The following is a 22,273-nucleotide window of genomic DNA, read 5'->3' on the forward strand; positions in this document are numbered from 1 at the left end:
TTAACAGTTAATATTGAGTCACTTACATGCTAATGCAGCACACATTGAGTTCCTCCACATATTGACTCAGTTCACAAGCACATTACGTGCTCCTTCATCTGACCATTCGTGTGGATTTTAAACATACAAGGGCCAAACATGCCTTGTGAAAATTAACCTGTACTAAAAAACTAGCCACCAGAGGGTGCTAGAACTGCACAAATGGAAATCAACTTGACTTTTTTTATTTATTTTTTTTAATATCTTAACATGATGACAATGATATCGCGATATCATGATAGTGCCATTATCGTTACATCCCTAATAGATATCTCTGTCCACAAACTCAGCAATAACTAAGACTGGGTGTCACTGTACTTGAAATTAGGTTAGTCAAGATTATCCTAAATCTACATTTGGAGCCAACCTTCAATTTTGTAATTTCCTGTTTCTTTCCCATAAATTACCATGAATTTCCATGCCTACTGTACATGAATTTAAACGCAATACGCGAGCATTTTTCCACTTTATTGTGAATGCCACACTGTGGCTGATGCTGAATTCCCACAATTGTCTCTTGTTTAAGAACAAAGACTCGATTCTTCATCTGCTGTCTTTTTGCTTTTTGCGGGTGGCCGTGTGTGAGGAGGGATCAGTCGGTCGAAAGTCTCAATTTCATAGGCAGGATTGTCAGCGGGTGTTCTTTGCAGGCCGTGCAAAAGTAAGGGAAGGCTTTTGGCGTGATGATGTCGGTGAAGGTGTACAGCGGCTCCCTTTCCGGGGGGCTATAAAAGGCCACCTTGCCTCGGTCCATGTCCAGCAACACCTTGATCACGTCCGGCTTGGCCTTCATGTTGAGCGGCTCCCACGGCGCCGTGCACGCCTTGTACTCGCCGTTGCGAAAGCGTATGGTCCAGAAGCCCTCGGCGGGCGTCAGCACGTGCTTACCCTTGCGGTTGATGGAGTCGCTGGCCACGCCCACCACCCAGTAGGTGTTGTCCTTCACCTCCACGCTCCAGCTGTGGCGGCCCTCCGTGTAGCCCTCAGCACCCAGCATCTCGGCGCTGATGTCGAAGCGCTCCGGGTTGTTGGGGAGTTTGAAGTTCTCCATGGAGTTCTGCACCCCCATCAGGTCCTCGGACAGGATGAAACAGTTGGCGGCCGTGTTGGGATCCACAATAACGGGACCTTGGAGAGGACACATTGTTAGCCATCCATCAGTTTTCTTGAACAGTTTTCGCATGTCATCACATATGGACTTTTTTTTTTTTAGACCAAAAATTACATTTCTGAGCATGAAGTGAGATCCAAATGACTGCAAAGCCGTAACAAGACAGTATATACGGCATAAAATGTTATTTGAAGGCAATTAACTTCAAATTGTCTCATTTACGCAACTCCGCAAGAAGAGCTAATTATCGGTGACAGTGCATTATTCGCGGTTATCAAAACCTTGAATTTTTAAAACCACGGTAAATCGTCAAACCGGTTATCGGCCCATCATGTCCACTACAAAGTGAAGCATGGCAAGTCTTTTGTCTTGCTATTTTCGATGAATAACTTACTGTATTTAATTATTTTCTTCATCTTCTCCCACACTTGGTACTTGAGAGTGCCAATATGCTTGGCCACGTCAATCAGAGCACCGGACATCTCTTCGGGCTCGCAGGAGTTTATCCAGGTTCTGCAAACACATATTGAAAATGAGTCACAGACATATTCTGTTTTATTCATAACTGTAACCAAAGTGCTAACGTGCGACTCACCTCCTTACAATGTCCTTGTAATTCTGTGAATAAGAAAGAACACAGCTGCCACGTCGTTTTTGGGGAGGGCAATTCAAAGCAGTAAAGTTACGTTTGTAATGTTGGCGGTCCCTACCTTAAGGAAGGGGATATCTTGCGTTTCCATCTGCTTCTCCACAAAGTGGATCACGTTGGAGAGCGAGGCCAACTCTTGGTCCAACTCCTCAATCCTCTGCTGGATTATCAGGCTCTTGTGAGCCTCCTCGGCCTTCAGGGCGGACAGCCTGGCTGCCTCCTGCTCTCTCAGGAAGAGGTAGAGTGCCTCAAATTCCGTCTTGATCTGCGTTTCCGTGTGCACCAGCTGGTACTGCATAGAGAGAGATGCGCCTCATTCTTGTTTTGGTGTTTGAAAGCTCACTGTAGGTAAGACGATATTTCGGATTGGACTCATTTTAAGTAGAGCAACTACATTTTTCAGCCACTTGGTCTGCCCGGCTACTTCGTCCAGCTCTAAATATTGGCACTCGTTTGCTTGTTCTGGACTTAATGCAGGAAAAAAAATACTCCAAAATAAGCTGGCGTAATTTTAGACTTCTCAGTGCAATGGCTCGATTGCAACTGGACTGTTCTGGTCAGAACATAAGAATGAAATGACCGAATGAGAATATTCACAGTTTTAGATACAATTTTAGGCTTTTTGCACGATGTTTAATTCTCTTTATTATGTTTAGACGATGACCGTAAATTTCAGCTGAGAATGGCCATAAACAGCTCATGCCTCTTTTTTTGGAGAATATTTACTTCTATTATCTACCAGACTGCTGCTTGTTGTGAAACTAAGTTGAGTTTGAGTTCATCAACACCAAACAGTATCCGTATCTCATGTCCACTAGCCGGGGTCACTCATGTGATGTTTGCATTGTGATGGAGTCATTTCTGATTGAAGTGATATACTATTATAGACCACTGCTTCTTTGTACTTGCCAAACTTTATCCTCTGTAAGTGTAGGCAGATGGCCACCCTTGCACTTAGCCTTAATGCATGTAAAGTTCTTTAACCATGATACTACTGACGTGTGTGCTGTGTAGCATGTGTGTTCGGACACTACCTTGACGTGCTCCTGCAAGTCCTCGCACAAAAGTTTGGCTTGCTTATACTGCTGCAACTTCTCCTTCATAGGCAGCAGGGCACCCTTCAGCTCTTCCTATGTGGAAGTCAGGAGACAGCAAGGTCAGTATTGCGGCAGGTGGTGCGGCGGCAGAGCTGTCAGCGCAGTATGCCGTCTGCACATTGCGGATGGTGGCGGACGGCGGCGCCAATTAAATGGGTCACATCTGCGTGGAAGGCTCAAGCACGGCCTGGTGACAAGCGTAAAGCTGAACTCACGCTGCGTGGGCCAAGCGAGTATTCTTTTCACATTAGTAGGCGCAGGTCTCTCATTCTTGAGAGAGGTCCAGCGGGCAGAATGGGATGAGCTATCATTACAAAAAAAAAAAAAAGTGCACAGGGGCTCGAGTTTCAGGACCCTAGCAGCCACACTAAACCCAAAAATATCAATCTATTATTAGAATGGCAATAATCTCTGATAACCATCATCATGCATATTAAAGAAACGCCATGGCTGTGTGATAGAGTGATACACACAGGGTGTTCCAAAATGTTTTGACCCCATTTCGTAGGCCAATAATTTTGACAGTTTTCGTTGGAATGACCTCAAATTTTCACAGCTTGTGTAGCAACGTTTCAAGTTTTTGCGTGTAACGTTTGCCATTTCTATCTATTCAGGTTAAGAAATGCCGTCCACTTCAAAAGCAAAGACATTTAATAATAGAGTATGCTTGGACTCAGTCACCGATGACAGTGCAGCGTGCCTTCTTTTCTTTTCTTTTCTTTTCTTTGTAAATTTAACCAATAAAACTTAGGACCTTCAACATAAAGTGTATTTAGTTTCATTAAGATCCATCAAGTAGTTTCCGAGATATGGGCACTTAGCAACCATTTTGGAACACCCTGTACAATGCATACAGTTTAATTCTTAATCCTATGAGTACAATTAAATTATTCATATATATATATATATATATATATAAAATTGTTGTAAAGTAAAATAAATAGTAAAATATAATAAATAATAATAGTACCGTACATTAAGAAAATAATGTAAATAAAACATTTTAAAAAGTTAGAAATATATCTATAAATAAATAAGGAATAAGAAAGTATAATTATTTTTTAATATAATTCAAAACAAATGAGAAATATAAAACATTAAAAAAGTTCAAATGAATATAAGAAAATGTAATAATCAGGTAATAATACGAAAGCAAAATAATAAAATCAAAAATAAAAAACGGTGAAAAAGTGGGGAAAATAAAAATAGTAGAATTATGAAATAAAAATTAACCAATTAACAAAAAAAAGTAAAAATAAAAATACTGAGGAATAAATTGGTAATAATAATTACAATAATAAAATTCAAAACAGAATAAGATATCAAACAGATAAAAGTAAAAATAAAATTATAATAAAATTATTTGTAATTTTATTTTTTTCTTTTAAGAATATTTTGTTTTTACTTGGGTTTTATTTTGTTTTTGTTTGTTAATCCAAATAAAAATAAAATAATCTAAAAAAAAAAAAAAGTTATAAGTTGCAAATAATTAAAAGTCCACATCTAATAAATCAACATGTATGTTCTTAACCTAAACCAACGGTGCATGCATATAATGCAAATTTCATATTATACGTGCAGATTAAGAAATTCCCTTTTCATTGTTGCTGATATATTGAAAGTGTGGCCACACTCACCTTACAGTCGTTAGCCCCCTCTCCAATGGGATAGAGCCTGTGTCCTCGGTGGGCGGCGGACTTCCCACACACCCCGCAGATGGGCTCCAGGTCCTCCAAGCAGAAGAGCGTGAGCTTCTCCCCATGCTCGCTGCACGCATCGGGGTCACTTTTAGCCCTGTTGTCTGTCGTGAAGGCCTCACGGGCCCTCCCCAGCACCATTTGATCCATGGACCGAAAGGGAATCCGAGGCTGCCGCCTTGCGTCCTGCCCACCTGTCTCTCTGGGAAGCCTGTGCGTCTGCCTGTAAGAGAGCCAATGTGGCCACTATGAGTTTGGACCGGCGAGGTCACATTCATGGTGAGGTGGTTCGGTGGCCATGAGCAAGGCAGGGGATGGCCCCTCCCATGCCACCACGCCCCCTAAAATACTGGACAACGTCCGCCTTAAGCTCCGAAATAAGTGTTAAGACCCCAGAGGCATATCTCATGTCAGCCAGCGTTGTTCGACTATGTGTGTCGCACGTTCTCGAATAAACACTGCACATCCAAATAGAACAAAGAGGCTTTGCTCACGAGGTAGTGTGTCAGGGTATGACAGCAGAGGAAAGAATTGATGACGCTGGGATATTTGCAATGATTGCTTCTATGATATTTGAGAAGAGTGATGAAAAAGCTGGCGGAGTGCAACACAGCACACGTGGATCATGTAAGGCACAGATTAACACATTCACTGCCAGCCCAGCAAAAATGCATTATTTGACGTCTTTTTCCGTCAATGGCAGTCAATGAGTTAAGATGAGATGTAACCAAAATTGACGAATTTTTAAGCAAAAATTGCCTTAAAAAAAGAAAAAGGGAAAAAAGGATGCTGCAATATAATCACAAAATATATTGGCACATTGTGTTTAAAACATTCACTGCCAGCCCAGCAAAAATGCATTATTTGACGTCTTTTTTCGTCAATGGCAGTCAATGAGTTAATAGGGATTTATTTATTGGAGGAAAATGTGCTGAGAATTTCGCACCCGCTGTTTTACGGATGTTTTTTGTGTTTACAGTAGTGTACCTTCGTCCATTATCTACCGCATTATCTATCACTTGTCAGGTCGCGGAGGCAGCAGAGAAGTCTAAACAAGTTTAAACAAGCGAGAAATGTAAGAAAATGTTGTTGCCTGTCGAAGAAAAGTCTATAAAATATGTGGTGATATATATAATACATGTAAAAATAAAGCTTACTACATTGTGGATCTCAACTGTTGCGGGTATTTTTCGAAATGTGACCCCACTGATAAATGAGGGAATAATGTCTAGCATTTTTCCTTAAAATTGCATGAAATCAAAAGCAATTTTCTAATCTTCCAATTTCTACTTCCTGATCATAAAACTGATACATTCAAATAAGGCCTAGTATCTGCCCAATACAATTCCTGGTATCGGTATTTTCCCATTCCATTTTTTTCCCCATTTTCTTGACCGCTTATTCCTCACAAGGGTCGCGGGGGGTGCTGGCGCCTATCTCAGCTGGCTCTGGGCAGTAGGCGGGGGACACCCTGGAATGGTTGCCAGCCAAGGCAAGGCACACAGAGACAAACAACCATCCAAAACTAGGGACAATTCGGAGCACCCAATTTACCTGCCATGCATGTCTTTGGAATGTGGGAGGAGACCTGAGTACCCCGAAAAGACCCACGCAGGCACGGGGAGAACATGCAAACTTCACCCAGAAAGGCCGGAACCCGGACTCGAACCCGAGTCTTCACCAGTCATCACCGTGCCGCCCTTCCCCATTCCTACTTATTAATATGATTTTAAAAAAAGTTAAAAAAAAAATAAATTTTAATTGGTAAAATAATAGCTTGCGTATGCTGAGCATTTTTAAATATATTTTTAAATATGTAAAATGTATTATTTTCATTTCGAAAAAAAAAAAAAATCAGGATAATGTGCGTCAATAATTTTTTTCACTGTTTGCAGGCCGGCCTAATTCCTAATCCTCACTATAATTTTGAAAAAAAACAACAACAACAAAACATTAAGAATTACATTCAAAACAAACGAATTTCTTATTTGAATATAATTTTAGCCAACACTGGCTGACTGCTGTTTGGAATTGCTCATAATTTTCTTGACACCTTTTTAGGTCTTGTTTTGAAAACATGGCATAAAGAGTGATGTGCAGACTTTTTGTGATTACTGTAAATTAGGTAAACAAAATATGAGAATCAACTCTCGATATTGTGCAGTTATTCTCCACCTTAAAACCACAAGGTCAATAAATGACCATGTTCTTAAGTTACTGCCGCTCTGCAATAGTCATTTGACATACAACAGATGGTCCTCGTATTGGATCACATTCGTTCATGCATTTTTGTACTGATGTGAACTGTAATCCGGTATTTTGTTGTAGAAGCAAATTACTGGCACTGACGCGCTACCTAAAATAGGACGCGAACATGTGGAGATAAAAAGCTGGGGGTGGGGACACTATCCTACCAGTAATGGAGTGTATAACATACAAAGTGCTATTTAAGGACTTGCCCACTGCTTTTAAACCAAGCAGGTGAAGCAAAAACAATGCACAGTGTCGTCTATGAACTATTTAGTCCTAATTTTAGGTCCCACACTTTTTTTTAATGGAGCTACACCGGTGCCAAACACATGCCAATGTGATGACACTTAAGTAATGGAAGCTTTCCACATTACATGTGACCAATAGGGGTACTTCTGGTGCATTCTGCCGGTGAAAGCTTTATCTGCACTCATCCTCACCGACCAAATTAGTCGTCTTGTCCACATGGGTGACGGGGCACAAGTTCAGAGCTAATGTAGTGGAGCTGCTAACTGATGGGAGCCAGCAGATGCCCACATACGCGCACGTGTGACAGTGCAGTAATGTACATGCCGGGATTAGGGGTACAGTACGTCCCCATGTGGTCGCCCTCTAAACATGCATTCGTGTGTTTCAGATACACTCGTCCTTTATATAGAACGAGGGACCGTATTTAGTCGATGGAGTCATATGAAGGGAGGAGAACCATGTGATCTCTCTCAGCCAATCAGCAAATTGTACCGATGTAAAGTTATATCAATAGAAAAAAAGATGTAATCAAGGTAAATCATTTCAATCACTTGAAATGGTGGTGTGTGCTAATTTCCGTTTAACATGAGTTTGAATGTGATTGGTTAATTCATTGCAACAACCACATCTAAATTGATATCAGACAGTGTCAATGAAAACAAAGCATGATTATCTTTGTAAAAGCAAAATATTATTTTGTATAATTTTGATATATCACTATAATTATACCTTTTTGACAAGAATATTACATTAATTAAAAAAATAATAATAGATATTTGGGAGGAGTCTACAAACTTGTTCAAATGTACGATTCTGATGATTTAAAACAACAAACAAGGTCATTATTTCCAAACTGCTTCAGTCAATAACGTGCCCTATTACTCTGAGTAACCCCAAATAAAGTTCAGATGTTCTAGAAGGCTTTTCTCTGACTTTTTTTTTGTTTGTTTTTTGCTTTGTATCAGATTCCTGGCTGATTTTTTCTGCTGACTGCTATTTCAAACTGTTGATATTACTTCCACCTTGTGAAAGGCCTCAATTCCAGCTCAAAGAAAAATAACCCCCAAAGCAGAATGCTGCCTGCCCCCACCACGCTTCACTACAGGTATGTTGTTCATTTGGTAATGAGCCTTTTGGAATTATGGCCAAAAAGTTCGACCTTGGTTTCAAAATGCAAAAACACATGTGAATGTGTTATCCCATGAAAAAATACAACCGAGCATTTGAAATAGGGTGTATACTGTCGACTTTTTTTTTTTTTAAATTAAGTACTGACGGGCTAAATTAAGTGAATATGCCTACATCAAAAGCATTGAAGTGTTCACTTTTGAGGCTTAATGGTATGGATTAAAATCCATGAGACAATAATGAACATAGTGGTTAGGGGCTGCATGTACAATAACAGAAACATCAGAACTGGTTGTACCTGACTTTCAAGAGTTACATTTGCTATTTGATTAAGAAGCGCACGTCTCTCATCATGTGAAGTCCAACTTTATTTGGTGACTTTACGCACGAATGATGACAAAAGCAGTGCAAAACTCCAAGAAATACATATATGAGGATAAAAAAAAAAAGCAGTGAATGTTATGCCAGCTGTAACTGTAAAGCCAGCAGCGTGTAACAACAAAAAGCATACGTCTTAACTGGAAAAATCAAGCTGGGTCACAGCTCTAGACATGTGACGCTTTCTCTGTAGCTCACATGACAATAAATCATCAGCATTGTGCTCATTAAATAACCAATGTGGACTACTTGGAATGAAATGTGTGTTGGTTTCACTTGAAATACATGGAACAATAATTTAGAGGAAGGAAAAATACATACATATTCTGTAGCTCCTGACAGGAAAAGACATGATTGTGTTACAACAGTTGACATTGTGTCCGCAATAGGAACAGTAGCAGTGTAAGACTTGGTCATATTAAGGAGTTTCTAACATTAAGGCAACCGACTTCAAATTATCAGTCATTACACCACTGCAACACACATTGATATTAATTGAATACCAGTGATTCTGTTTTCTATATGCCATTTAGTGCAAAAAAAAAGAAAAAAAAGATACAATTACAAAGTATGTTAGGGCCACACTGAAAAGACGAAAAATCTAAAGTTGTGTTTTGTTTTTTGTTTTTTTCAGCTTTTGGCCTTTAAATGTTAGGAGGATTCAGTCATATTTTTAAGATGAAAGTTATAGCATTAGGAGAACAAAGTCAAGTTTCAAGAAAAAGTTGCATTTTTTTTCTGATATTGTGGTATGGTTTGGAGATAAGGAGAATAAATTTTGTTTGGATTTTTAAAAAATATTTTCAAGATAAACAGTACTACATATTGCAACAATACAGGTGTTGGAGACAACATGATTAAAAATGTCCCACTTTAACTAGGGAAGTTCAAAATCTGTTTAGGCATTTAATATATGCATTATGCACCAAGCTAAGGCCAGCTTTATTAAAAAAAAAAAAAAAAAAAAAAAAAACTACAGCTGTAATAAAATGCTTTACACAAATATAGTTTAAAAAAAAAAAAAAAAAAAAAAAGGTTGGTTGTGAAACTATCAGCGGGAGCAGTACAAGATGTATTCTCACAGTATTTGCGAACAAATACTAATTCAGCTTGCTGGCAAGGCTAGTATTTGTTTACAACCGAATTATTTCTGTGGTTTTCTATCCCATTTTGGGGGGTTGTTTTCATTGAAATGATAAATTAATACAACTACATTCTCACCATATTATGACTAATCTTGAAAATATACAACTTTTTTTTTTTTTTTTATCTCAAGAACATACAAACCGTTTTCTTGTTACACTGTGGCTTCTATCTAAAAAGTATACAACTTCATTCTCATAAGATCATGACTTTAATCTTGCAGTATAATTATCTTTCTTTTCACTGTGGCTCTTCTTCATAGAGAATACACGATGATGGTGATGTGACCTTTTTTTCTTCATTTAAAAAAAAAAAAAAAAGTTAACAAACACATGTAACCACAGTGTGCTCAGTTTCTTTTAACAACATTCCCACGGCAGCACAGTGTCATAGTCATTAGCACATCTGCATCATAATTCTGAGGTTCTAGGTTCAAATCTCTGCTCCGGCCTTCTTGTGTTGAGTTTGGATGTTCTCCACATACCAAAAACATGTTAGTGAAAACTCCAAAATATGACACTTAATGAGAATAAAAAATAATGGACATTCTCGTCATGCCAGTGTACGTACAAGCTTCATAATATCATATTTGGTTCCAATAATCTCAGTCCGGGTGGTGCTCACATCAACTTCCTGTCGGGCAGCTCGGCCACGCGCCCCGAGCGCTGGTGCCGCACCTCCAGGTGCTTTCCCTGCACGCCGTCGAAGTGGCGCAGCAGCTCGCCGTAGTCCACGTGGGTGTGCGGGGTGCCCTTGCGGTCCGCCTCGCGCTCCTTGGCGCCAGCGCGCTTGGGCCCGTCCACCGTCCGCATGAGCTCCGGGTTGGGCACGCACTGCAGGCGGTGCGAGAGCAGCTGGAAGGCCTGGCTCTGCGGCAGGAGCATCAGCAGCCCGTAGAGCGCCTTGATCAGGTACGGGTTGCTCTCCACGTCCAGCAGCTGAAGGCGCAGGTAGGTGAAGATGGGACTCTCCACCAGCTGCACCAGCTTGTCCACCTCCATCAGGAAGTCCACAGTCACCTCCAAATCGCCGAACTTCTGGATCAGGTCGTAGGCGTGCTTGTAGTTCTGCGTGAGGAAGCAGAGCGACACGGTGGCGACGGGGTTGTGGCACCACGAGCGGTAGAGGCAGCAGAAGAGCGCGCAGCTCTCAGCCGTGCGGAGGTCTTTCAGCTGGTTGCGCAGCTGGAAGAGCTCGGCCGACGTGAGCAGGATGGTGTTGAGCGTCTGCACCATGGTGGAGGCGAATTTCAGGTCCTCTTCCTTGAGGAGGATGTCGGCCATGGAGTGGAAGATGTTCTCGGCGTGGAGGAGCAAGCACAGCTGGCGGATGATGAAGGCCCCTCGGCTCTCCAGGAGCTTCCGCTCCACACTGAAGCGCTTCAGGAGGTTGATCATGAACTTGTAAAAGTACGAGTTCATGCTCGGGGTGGACGGGGAGGATTCGGCGCACCCGCCCTTTCCCACCTTGTCCGGCACCTTGAGCGCCGGCCGGCCGTCGACACCGTCGCAGGTCGCGGCTGGGTCCGTCTGCCCGGCGGGCGACGACGCGATCTCAGCCAGCACCTCCAGATCTTTGAGGATGACCTCATCCGACTCGTCCGAGAGGGTCTTGAGCAGCATGGGGAAGAGGCTGTCGGTGTGCCGGAACATCTTGCGCGGCGTCTTGATGTAGAGGTGGTAGAGCCACTTGAGCACGGCGATGCGCGTCATCATGCCCGTGGAGGTGTCGTGGAGGTGGCGGTCCAGCACCTGCACGATACCGTCCAAGTCCAGAGTCACCTGAGACCTGTCGGTGCTCGCCGGGGCGAAGAAGCTGATGTTGCTCAAGCCCACCGCTTCCTGCGAGGAGTTCAGCACGTCGCTGCCATTGCCAGCATCAACCTTCTCTTCTCTCGATGGCGACTCCACGCTTCCGCTTCTCTCCTCGTCATCGTCGTCGTCGTCGTCCTCAGGGGTGACGAGCTTCATCAAGCTGTAGTTGCAGGCGCACGCCGCCTCCTTGGTGTTCTTCTTGCGGTCGTCGTACGAGAGGCACGGCAGCACAGCAGTGAGGATCCCCGACGAGTAGGGCAGCACCGCGCGGCCCGCCAGCTGGATGAACTCCCTCATCCACGTCATGGCGGTCAGCTGGATGAGGTCGTTGGTCACCTTGGTCTCATCCGCCACCTGGCAGTGGATGACCAGGATGTTGGCCATCTCGGCGAACTTCACACTGGACGGCGTCTTCTTGATCTCCTTCAGGAACTCACCAAGCACCACCTCGCACATCCGGCGGATCTCCTTGCTGTTGTCCCCCAGGATCTGGAAGAGGCCATCCAGGATCTCGGGGAGGTAGTGCAGCAGGTTGATGTCAGGTACAGACTCCAGGACATGGATCCAGGAGATGATAAACTGCCGGGCATACTGGTTATTGGAGTAAATGCGCTCTCTTAGTAGAGGGACAAATGCAACGAGGTCGAACTTGTTGCTTTCAGTCACAATGTCCTTCAGGAGTCGGTCCAAAAGTTCCGAGCCGCTTTTGACATTGGGGTCCGGATCTGCTGCAAGCTTGCTCAGCCCATCAAAAAGCAGGTTAAAGTGGGGCAGCACGGCTCCCCTGGCCACCTTGACTATATTATAGAGAGCCTCGCAGGCGTAGTAACGCAGGCGGCTGTCGGAGTCGTTAAAACAAGTGAGGACCGGCTCGATGAGCTCCTTCAGATACAGACCCGAGTCCTTACCCAGCGCGATGGAGCAGGCAGCCAGGCCGATGAGTCCTCCTTTGCGGCTGTGCGGGTGCTGAGACAGCGCGAACTCTGAGGCCAGGATCTGGATGACGTGACGGATTTGAGTGGAGTTGTTCTGAGCAACGAACTCGCGTACCAGCTTCTCGATTTCCAGGGCCGCTACTTTCCTCTTCTCGTACAGTTTATCATTGAGAGCCCGGACGATGTTGGGCGTTAGCGGCGTAAAGTCCTTCTCCGTATTCATGGTGGAGCCGAAGGTCGGGAAAAAAAAGTATTTGTGTATGTGTATTCCCGTTGAATGTTAGGGGAAACTGTGAGAAAAAGACTGCATTTAGGAGAACTTGTCACGGAAAACGAGCCGTCAAGAAAACCAGGAAGCGGCGAAAAAATGCGACGCAGCTGACCAGTTGCTTCCGGCGGAAACAAATACGTCACCAACTCGTTTAGCAAACAGAATGTATTTACTGTTATTTGTATTTGCTTGTTTGTTACTTTCAATGAAGGATAATAAATGCTAAGAATAAATCAACTATAATTATAATGTTTTGTTTTGTTTTTTTGTTCTTGCCACACTCCAGTGGCAGTAAAACACTTAGCAACTGTTTTGCCAACGGTCAACAATGGCACCGAAGAAGAAGACGTACGTCACGTGACGACTGCTATAACCCGATTGGTTCCGCTTGACTTGAGGGGAAGAGCTGCCTTCCTCATTGTCGTCCCACTCGGTTTTTTTTTTTTTACTCGAAAACAATTTTGTTTTTCATATCAAGACACCTTATTTTCAACACACGCGGACGTTTTCAGAAGCACAAACGCTTTCCACAGCTACGGAGATGAGCATATCTCTTCATTCCAAGCTTTCCTCCATCATGGAGACGATGGCCGAGTCCGCCATGGCCGAGCTATGCAAGGCAGTGGACGAGGACACGGTCGAGCTACGTTTGGAGCTCTCACGGCTCAAGACGCTCAACACGGCCCTTACGGAGAAAGTCGACACGCTGGAGTGCGAGCTGACGGCGGCAAGAAGCGATATACCCGGGCAGCCTCGGAGCCACCGTACCGTCGCCATCCAGACGGACGACGACGTTGATGGTAAAAATGGTCAGTTGTTTACATTTACACTCCCTGAACACTGCATTGGGTGTATTCACAATTCGAAATATTTGGGCATTTCTGATACTTCCCAAATGCAACGCAATTTAAATGCTTCCTTGATACGCTGAAAACAAATTGCGGATTGTATTGCTTTTCCCTGTGACTATCATACAAACCACACAGATTGTTATAATAGTCAAGCGACATATCACATTTCAAAACAAAAATAATCCTCTCAAATAAAATTACAGTGATCCAAAGTCCAATGCTTTTCCATTAGTGGAGAGATTTATTTAAACGGCCGGCAACATGAAAAATCAACTTGTTGGAGCTTTTAGCCATGTTAAAATGCTGATATCTCACCAAACGCATGATCAAAGTGGTGTTTTCCGCCATTCGCCCCTCTATGAGAAATTTGAGGTCATTCTGCTTGCCAAGCACCAGCCCCTCCCAACCTGAGAAAACGAGCTGTTGGTACTTTATGACGTTATAAGGGGTGGACCCACCCCCGCACTGCCTCACAAACTAAACGCATGCCGACTTTCTCAGAAACCTCCATGGGATAGTGACACAAGTAGCCTTTATAAGTAAAAACTCTGTCCAAATGAATTCAAAGCAATCAATTATCCTTCACATTTTCAATGCCAAAGTGCAAGAACATTTGGCTTTCTTAAAATCCCACAAACGTTCTGGCTGACACTTGTGTAAACTTCAAGTAAAACTTTGGTATTGAACCTAACCCCGGGTTTACACCGAGTGCGGCTGCGGTGCGGTGCGTCTTGACTGCGTGCTCCGGACGGGTCAATTTTTTGGCCAATCCACACCGGCTCCGCACAGCTGCGGTCCGGCAGCTCCGTCGCCGACCACTTCCCGCCGTGTCTCGCGTGACCGCGCGCGATCATGTGGCATTAAAAACAACGACAAACACACAGAAAGTCTGTGCTCAACAGAGAAGCAGAAAGAGAGGTGGACTTTTATTATTTTGTGGCTTTCTACCTCCAATATAAACCTCTCCTCGTCCATGTTCACTGGTGTCTAAACCGTGAATGAGCACCTCGCACATTAACTCCAAGCCCGTCTACGCCCACATCACGTTTTGCTAGCATGCTTGCGAAATAGGAGCTGGCGAGTGTTTTATCTTGAAAGGTAACCGGAAATTTATTTTGAAACTGCGTCGGTCTTCCTTTCCCGCTCGATGTGTTTTGTGCTAGCTTGCCATTTGCCGGAGGCCTACCGCTGCGGCGTCCGGCAAAAATAGAAAATAGGTCTATCCTTGCGGAAGGGCTGCGGCACGCCGCAGCTGAGACGCAGTCGACACGCAACGCACCCGCAAGTGGCGTAAACTGCACCATTCGAATGAATGGAATCTAATTGCTTGCGTCGCCGGAACGCACCGCAACCGCACCGCAACCGCATCCGGTGTAAACCCGGGGTAACTGAATGAATAGTATAGTGGTTATGGTTATTGTGTTCCCTTTGTAAGCAGCAAGTCCTCAAGACCAGCTCAAGGTTTTTTTTTTCTCCTCCTTATATATATATATCAGCCTTATGTTTGTTTTTTTCTTTCAAAACTGCCTCAAACGCTCGTCTGACTGCCTGCCGCTCATCCTCCTGCCTGCTGTTACTAGACGCACATTAATCTCCGGGTCAGACGTGACATCAGCACCAGCTGTTACACAGTATGCTCTCATGGCTAACCGACATCGGACTTCGAAAGTTTGGGAACATTTCTACGAAGACGCGAAAGCGAATAATGTTCAATGTAAAATATGTAAGACAGACCTTGCCTCTCACGGCAGTTGAGACGGAAGCACCTTTTGTCGAATCCTTCTGACGGCGAGGGACAGTCATCTCAGCCACTGTAAGTTATTTAGATGGTTAGCGTAGCTAAGTGCTAAAGTGGACGTTAACGGAGATGCTTTCAGTAATAAAACGTGCAACGTTGTTACAGGCTACAGCTGTTGAGTCCTCTTCTCCTGCCCAGGGACCTACTAACCGATACTATGGAGACTGAGCAGGCAGACTCTCGTTTTCGTTGTTTCACACAAACTTTTATTTTAGCACTCCTCAACGACCTCCCGTGCGCATACACAAGCTCTTCCGCTCTCCTTCTCTTTCCTAAACAACACCGCCCTCCTGCGACAAAGTGTGGCACTACAGTGCTTAAAGGGCCAGGCTTGGCCTGTAACACAGTGATGTTATGGCTAAATAATAAATGTGGCAACGATGTCTTAACGCTATGTTACAGTACTAAAAACTCAGTTCCACTTCATTGGAGAGCTTTATTATGAAGCCATCAACGTGCATGCCTGAAAAGTGTTTTTTATATTGTTTACATGTTTGTTGTATTCATATTACTAATTGCTATTAGCTTTTGTTTTCCCATGGGGAAGGTGGTTTGGAGGCCTCACAATAAGAAATGGCCCCTCTGCTTGAACAAACTAATGTTCACAAAAGTAAAGCTTATATATGTGTATATATATATATATATATATATATATATATATATATATATATATATATATTAGGGGTGTGAATTGCCTAGTACCTGACGATTCGATTCGTATCACGATTCACAGGTCACGATTCGATTCGATACCGATTAATCCCGATACGAATTTATAAGTCGATTGTTGCGATTTTTTTTCATTCAAATTTAGAAAATACTAATCAGTAAGCTTGTAGAGTGTAAGATTTATATGAAAATGTATTATTTATTTATCTGAAATTTCAGTCTTATAGAGGTTGTAATTTGTTTCATGTTTGAACAGCATTGAAATAAAATATTAAGGCTTAATGTTCCGTTCATATAACATTCTTCCATGCTTAAGGTGTGAATCCTAAAAAAAAAAAAATAATAAATAAAAAAATAAAAAATAAAAAAAAATCGATTTTGCCGATTATTGAATCGATTCGAGAATCGCGCGATGTAGTATCGCGATATATCGCCGAATCGATTTTTTTTAACACCCCTAATATATATATATATATATATATATATATATATATATATATATATATATATATATATATATATATATATATATATATAAATTTATTTTAAAGTAATACAAAATAATTGACCTGTTTTATTGCAGACAAATCTTGTTACAGTATATGTTGAGTCACTGTCAATCTTTACATCATCTGAAATTATGCTATGCAAATTGAGACAACTATGTATACATCAGCAAATACGGTCAATGCTGTATCTTCCCCAAAATGGTGCGACCAAAATCTGTGGTGCGACCAACTGAAAAAGTTGGTGCTACCAGTGCAAAGGTTAGTGTAGAGCCCTGGTCCATAATTTTTTTATACAAAATTTTACTTAGACATGCATACTGTAACACCCTCTCGTATGTGGTTAAAGTACGACACAGTTGCAGATTCACTTAAATCGCTGTATTCCTACAAACGCTTGCACATTCATTCAAGAGTTGCGGTCGGCCCAGTTGCCACAGCATGCCCAGTCTCTCACGCACACCAACTGCCTCACTAAAGCCAATCTTAAAGCTTGGATACTGTAGCTCAAGTGTATCTTTGATATTCCATCAAACAGACACACTTATGACAAAGCAAATAAGCATGCTGGGAAGCACGTAGCCTCACCATCACTCATAAAATATACCCCCCCCCCCCAAAAAAAAATAAATAAATAAATAAATAAATAAATAAAAATAAATAAATATTAAAATAAAATACAAATCTGCAATGTATAGTGTACGCTGCTTTAGCATTTGTATTGAAGTGGGCTTTTCACTTATGAGAAAATTTGAGCGAAAACGGCAATTTTAAACAAGCTAAAAAGTTGCTTCGTGTTTCATTGTATGGTAGACCACCAAGTAACAAATAATTTGTCCATCATACCGATGTATTATTTATTTTGTTTTTCTTAATCCATTCAGTCTGTTTTTTGTTTTTTTTTTCCCCCCCAGAGTCTGTGTCTCCAGTCATCGAGGGAGTCTTTGGAAAGGACTGGTGCCTTAATCTGTGGAAAGACAGATTCCGTGCTAATCAGAGGACTGATATTCAACAAGTAGATGACGTAGGTTTCTAATATTCAGAGTGTCTATTATACTGTGCATATATTCATACTCTAATTTTTTTTTTCTCTACAGGATATGATTATGTCCATACCTATTGATTGTTTCTCTCCGAGTGACATGCAAGATTTGGAGAAAGGCGCTGAGTTTAATAGTTTTGAGTCGTTCTCGCAGGCCATCGAACGATGGCAGAGGACCAATTTGGTGGAGCTTTACAAGCGTAGCTCGAGGACCGTGGAGAATGCCAAAAAGCGGGCAAGAAAAAAATCATACAGTGACAATTTGGTGTTTGCCGAGCTGGACTTTGCCTGTGCCCATGGCAGCAAAGGGTAAGTTTCTACAACCATTACCCCTGGGATAAGACCCCTTAACAGATCAACATAATTAATATTATGATCTATGGGTGTATTACACTGGAAACGGTGTTACTTACCAATCTCTTTTCAATTTTAATGTCTTTTTAGCTCTGATTTGCAACGTTGTCCATTCACCATCAAAGTGCGAGTTACACCGGATGGAAGGAAGCTTTACATAAAGGATATCAGTCCTGCAGATTGCCACAACCATGAACTCTCACAAGTAAGACAATTAGCCATGTGATAATGTAGACGAGTTGAGAACAATTAGCACACATGATCTAATATCAACAGTGAAAGTATCAAATCTCTGACCGACATATAAAAGCCTCCTCTCAGCACCTTATCTCAAGCCAAGTGCCTGGCACTCAACTACTGAGTCACTACATTTTTCTGGCTAATTTTTGAAGGCACATCGTATTACAGTCCGTCAAGCACCACTGAGGGTAAGGGCATCTCACATCCTCCCTAAGGGCTTCCTCAGGGGAGGCGGTGAGTGAAGCCACAGAATACTCCACATTAGGCATCCAGTCCAAACCGATAGGGTTAAGATACCGCGTTTTTGCCAGGGCACGTTCGTCCGCCGGGAGTCGAGGATAAACACTCAAATTGTACCAGCAAGAATGAAGGTCTGTCAAAAAAAGATGAGATTCCGTGATCCAAAAAGACTGATGAGTAGTCCAGTGAAGTGAGGCCATCCTTAGCAGGAGGCTGAGAAAAGACAGGTCCAACTTTAAATGTTGAAAAGTGCTGGTCATAACAGTACCAATTCCACCAATTCCACTCCAGTTGAAACACGCTTAGAAGTCGGGGCAAGGGAAGCAGAGTTCAGTTCCGAAGGGGCCGCGCCGCATCCAGTGGATGAGGAGAGGTGACATCCAAACTGTAGAATCTGGAGAACGTGCAAGGCGACGACCAGGAAGCAGCCGCACAGATGTCCTCCAAGGACATGCCTTTCAGAAGAGCCCTCGACGTAGACACACTCCTGGTGGAGTGACTGCGCACCCCAGGAGGAGGGGAATTACCAGAGACCCGGTAAGACTGCCGAATCACATCCCCAATCCATTAAGAGGGGCGTTGCTTGGAAACAGCAGCCCCCTTTAGTCAGGCCCTCGCAAGACATAAAGAGCTGGGTGGAGGGAAACATGCCCTCAGAGTGCCCTCACAGGACAACAAAGACCTGGAGCGGCATCCCCATCCATAGATAGTGGAGTGAAACGAGCGAAACAAATAGGGCAGTTTACAATTACGCTTAAACTACTATTTTTAGAGCAGCGCACGGCGCATAGGCGTGGCCAGTTGATTTTCGAACAAGAAACACAGGCAGGTATTCGGACGAGGCAAAACTCGTGAACTGACTCGCTATTTCATCATAAATATACTTAACAGACCTATTATGGTTACAACAAACCTCTGCTGTTTTGGTGTCTGCCGCTATGTGACTGGAGATGCTGTGAAGTTGATGTTAAGTAAAGGCTTATAGTGACCATCACCAAGTAGCTTGATATTTCTGTGACCACAGTTGCACATATTATTTATAAATTTAAGACCCAAAACTTTGAATTAACACTTTAGCCTCAGTTTAGCCTTGGTAGTGAGTAGATTTAAGCTTGACTGAGTGCCATTCTTGTCACTGTAGTCGCAAACTCTCATTGGGCATTTGGGTCATCCTTTGCTTGAGAGAGTCAAACTTTTTTTTTTCATTCCAGTTGTTGCATTTTGCAGGTTGTGATGACCGGGCCTGACTCTGAACATGCCGATGTGATTCAGGTCAAAGTGGAAGATTATTTGGAGGGTGCTGTTGCTGGCAACTTCCCCCAGGAACCAGTCAGTCAAGAAAGTAAGTGAAGCCACTATCTTAAAAGCTACCCGCGTAACGAGGCTCAACATCTTATATTTTGATGTGAGAGACGCAGCATACGATGGCGGGAAAAACTCATTGTGTTCTTATGTTGCTCTTACAGTGTCTGGTATATTTGATGATCACCAAAGCACACCTCACACATCACCATATCTCCACAGACTATTGCAAGTTACCTGATGTGTGTTGTAGTACCAAGGTGGCCCTTTGAGAGGCAGCATGGTGCCACAAGGCATCCACTGAGACACATCCAGTATACATTCAACAGCAATTTGCTCCTCGATTTCAGTCTGGCAACAGCATGAGCTTCAAGTAGCTTCCTAATTGGCTATCGTTCCATTGAATCTCGGCGTTGACAACACTTAAAAAGTATCTGTGATCATAAATTGAACACGTTGACGATTGTTTCTCAAGCAGAGGAAGAAAAATCATCATTAACATGCCACAGTATAATCACTCAGTATGATCCAGTGTCCATCATGAAGCTTAAAACCTGTTTTCGCCAAGCACTGTGCTTCAGTTTTGTTTTGTTTTTCCATTGTCAGTTTTGTTTGAACGTGTGTTTGTTGATGAATACAGTTAGTCTCGAATTGAAGCAAAAAGAAGTGCATCCTGTTGGTTCAGTGTAGTTTGCTGTTTGACTTAAAACATATCCTCAGCTAAGGCCTACATGCCCAAAGACCTCCTCTGTGGCAGAGAAGGAGTTGAAGACTTTCAGAGCAAGTTTCACCCACCTCATCGAAACAAAACAAAAACACGAGTAATTGATTCCCATAGTTGATCTTGAACAGAAGTCAAATTACTAGTGTGTTAACTGAAAGTCAACAGTTCTATTTGGCAACAAAAATCTGTTTAAAAAGAAAGCAAAGATGAACGGAGAGAGAATTAAAAACTGTTTATGTTGCCTTTTTCCGGACAACATCAGCACACAACAGCGCACCCTGGACTTTCCAGGAGGTGCAGACCTTCCTCGGTATCCTCGCCGAAGAGGAGGTGCAGCGGCAGCTCATTGGGGCGGTTCGGAACAGGAGGGTTTTCCAGCTGGTCTCGCAGCGGATGGCCGCCAAGGGCTTCCGCCGGACGTGCGGCCAGTGCCAGTTGAAGTGCAAGAAGCTGCGCTGCCAGTACCGCAAAGTAAAAGAGCAGAAGAAGACCAAATCGTGGAGGTGGTTCGAGTTGGTGGATGCCGTATACGGTCGCAGGCCGGCGATAAACAAGCAACGCGTGGACACGGCCACTCTGCTGGAAGCCATGATGGAGTCTGTCGGTAAGTTTTGCTTAACACGAGCGTTGTTCTCTTTATGGACTTGAATAACATACGTATTAGACTACGTGTCATATAAAAGAGTCTTAAATCGGCGAAGGCGAGTCACTTCACGTAAAAACTACACGGAGCTCACTTTCCGGTGCGTATTCTTTTGTTATTATTATAGCTATGTTGTACTGAACAGGCCAGAGACACGTGTACCACATGAATATGTTTAGTGTAGATTAAATCCTGAAAATGAACTCAACATTGTTACCAGATCACATTTGTTGCAAGTGCATTACTGTGGTACTTGGCAAGCTAAGTATTTTTTTTTTAAGGTGATACTTGGTGTAAAAAGTTTGACATCTGTTGTACTGCATGTTAAAAAAAGTAAACGTTCTTACGAAATGCAACAATTTACTTTGTTTGTCACTTGGTACAGTATATAACGCGTAATCTGTGCCACTTCTCAGTGGAAGGTCTTGGCTCCAGCAACAACAACAACAACAACAACAACAACTAGCTCATCTGAATCGACGAGCCGCTGATCTCACCCAGCAGTTTGCCGTCAAGGACCTCGATGCCAGCAGAACCGGGGACCTTCGACCAGGATCACCCCTCGTCCTACTTCTACCCGAGAGAAGGAAAGGGTTTTACTGTGACATCACCGACTCGATGGAAGAGGCGTCAACAGCGGCTTGGAAGATGGAGATGTACAAAGAGCGCCTCCAGATATACATGGAGGACGCCCACGAGGCCAGAAAGCAGGAGGCCGAAGTGATCAAACACAAACTCGGCCAGCTGTCAACGAGGCCCCTTTTAACATCTTGCACTTGGAAATCAAACAAGAATAATTCAAGTGGACTGCGCCGCATGGTGGAAAAGTGTCGAATCGTCACAAATATCTTATGTTGATTTAATACATCATATGTACATGTGCCAAAGCGAGTTGTTTAACACGCTCTAAAAATAAAGTTCCAACAGTTCCCAAACCTTAAGTTTTCTAATAACTGTCTTCTTTACACAAAATGTTATTAAATGGGAAGTTTGCATTCTTAAGAACGATCACATCACGCCTTCCTGCCCACCCCCCTAATCAAAGCGCTGTACATAACATGCAATGTGTACAAGTCGACGCTCGGCAATATGCGTGCACAACAGTGATTGACACACGCTTCCGTCATGTCTTCTGGTCAATAA

General features: G+C 43.0%; 3 protein-coding genes across 8 annotated transcripts in view; 1 reads left to right on the forward strand and 2 right to left on the reverse strand.

Moving 5' to 3' along the window:
* trim35-13 (tripartite motif containing 35-13) lies at positions 1-14,000 on the reverse strand. Its single transcript, XM_077526399.1, has 7 exons — positions 13,928-14,000; positions 4,534-4,816; positions 2,834-2,929; positions 1,861-2,091; positions 1,746-1,768; positions 1,545-1,663; positions 1-1,167 (listed from the first exon to the last, which is right to left on the reverse strand). The coding sequence occupies exons 2-7, from the start codon at positions 4,741-4,743 to the stop codon at positions 632-634; spliced, it is 1,215 nt and encodes a 404-aa protein (XP_077382525.1). The 5' UTR covers positions 4,744-4,816; positions 13,928-14,000; the 3' UTR covers positions 1-631.
* vac14 (vac14 homolog (S. cerevisiae)) lies at positions 8,571-13,675 on the reverse strand. 2 transcript variants are annotated; one of them, XM_077526295.1, is made up of 2 exons: positions 12,464-12,573; positions 8,571-12,393 (listed from the first exon to the last, which is right to left on the reverse strand). In XM_077526295.1, the coding sequence occupies exon 2, from the start codon at positions 12,009-12,011 to the stop codon at positions 10,362-10,364; it is 1,650 nt and encodes a 549-aa protein (XP_077382421.1). In that variant the 5' UTR covers positions 12,012-12,393; positions 12,464-12,573; the 3' UTR covers positions 8,571-10,361. The 2 variants fall into 2 exon arrangements, with proteins under 2 accessions (XP_077382421.1, XP_077382412.1); XM_077526286.1 differs by having other exon boundaries at positions 8,571-13,675.
* Positions 13,111-22,273, forward strand: part of LOC144021985 (uncharacterized) — a 12,142-nt gene continuing 2,979 nt past the window's right edge. Inside the window, exons 1-7 of one of the 5 annotated variants that reach the window (XM_077526360.1) lie at positions 13,113-13,570; positions 17,500-17,609; positions 17,683-17,936; positions 18,072-18,186; positions 19,689-19,803; positions 20,750-21,091; positions 21,547-22,071. In XM_077526360.1, the coding sequence (XP_077382486.1) occupies positions 13,303-13,570; positions 17,500-17,609; positions 17,683-17,936; positions 18,072-18,186; positions 19,689-19,803; positions 20,750-21,091; positions 21,547-21,596 (1,254 nt within the window). In that variant the 5' untranslated portion in view covers positions 13,113-13,302 and the 3' untranslated portion in view covers positions 21,597-22,071. Of the gene's footprint in view, positions 13,571-17,499; positions 17,610-17,682; positions 17,937-18,071; positions 18,187-19,688; positions 19,804-20,749; positions 21,092-21,546; positions 22,072-22,273 lie in introns of those variants that run through there. The other 4 variants (XM_077526343.1, XM_077526338.1, XM_077526331.1 and 1 more) reach the window with 4 other exon arrangements.

This window comes from Festucalex cinctus, chromosome 1, assembly GCF_051991245.1.
Source record: "Festucalex cinctus isolate MCC-2025b chromosome 1, RoL_Fcin_1.0, whole genome shotgun sequence".
Taxonomy (NCBI): Eukaryota; Metazoa; Chordata; class Actinopteri; order Syngnathiformes; family Syngnathidae; genus Festucalex; species Festucalex cinctus.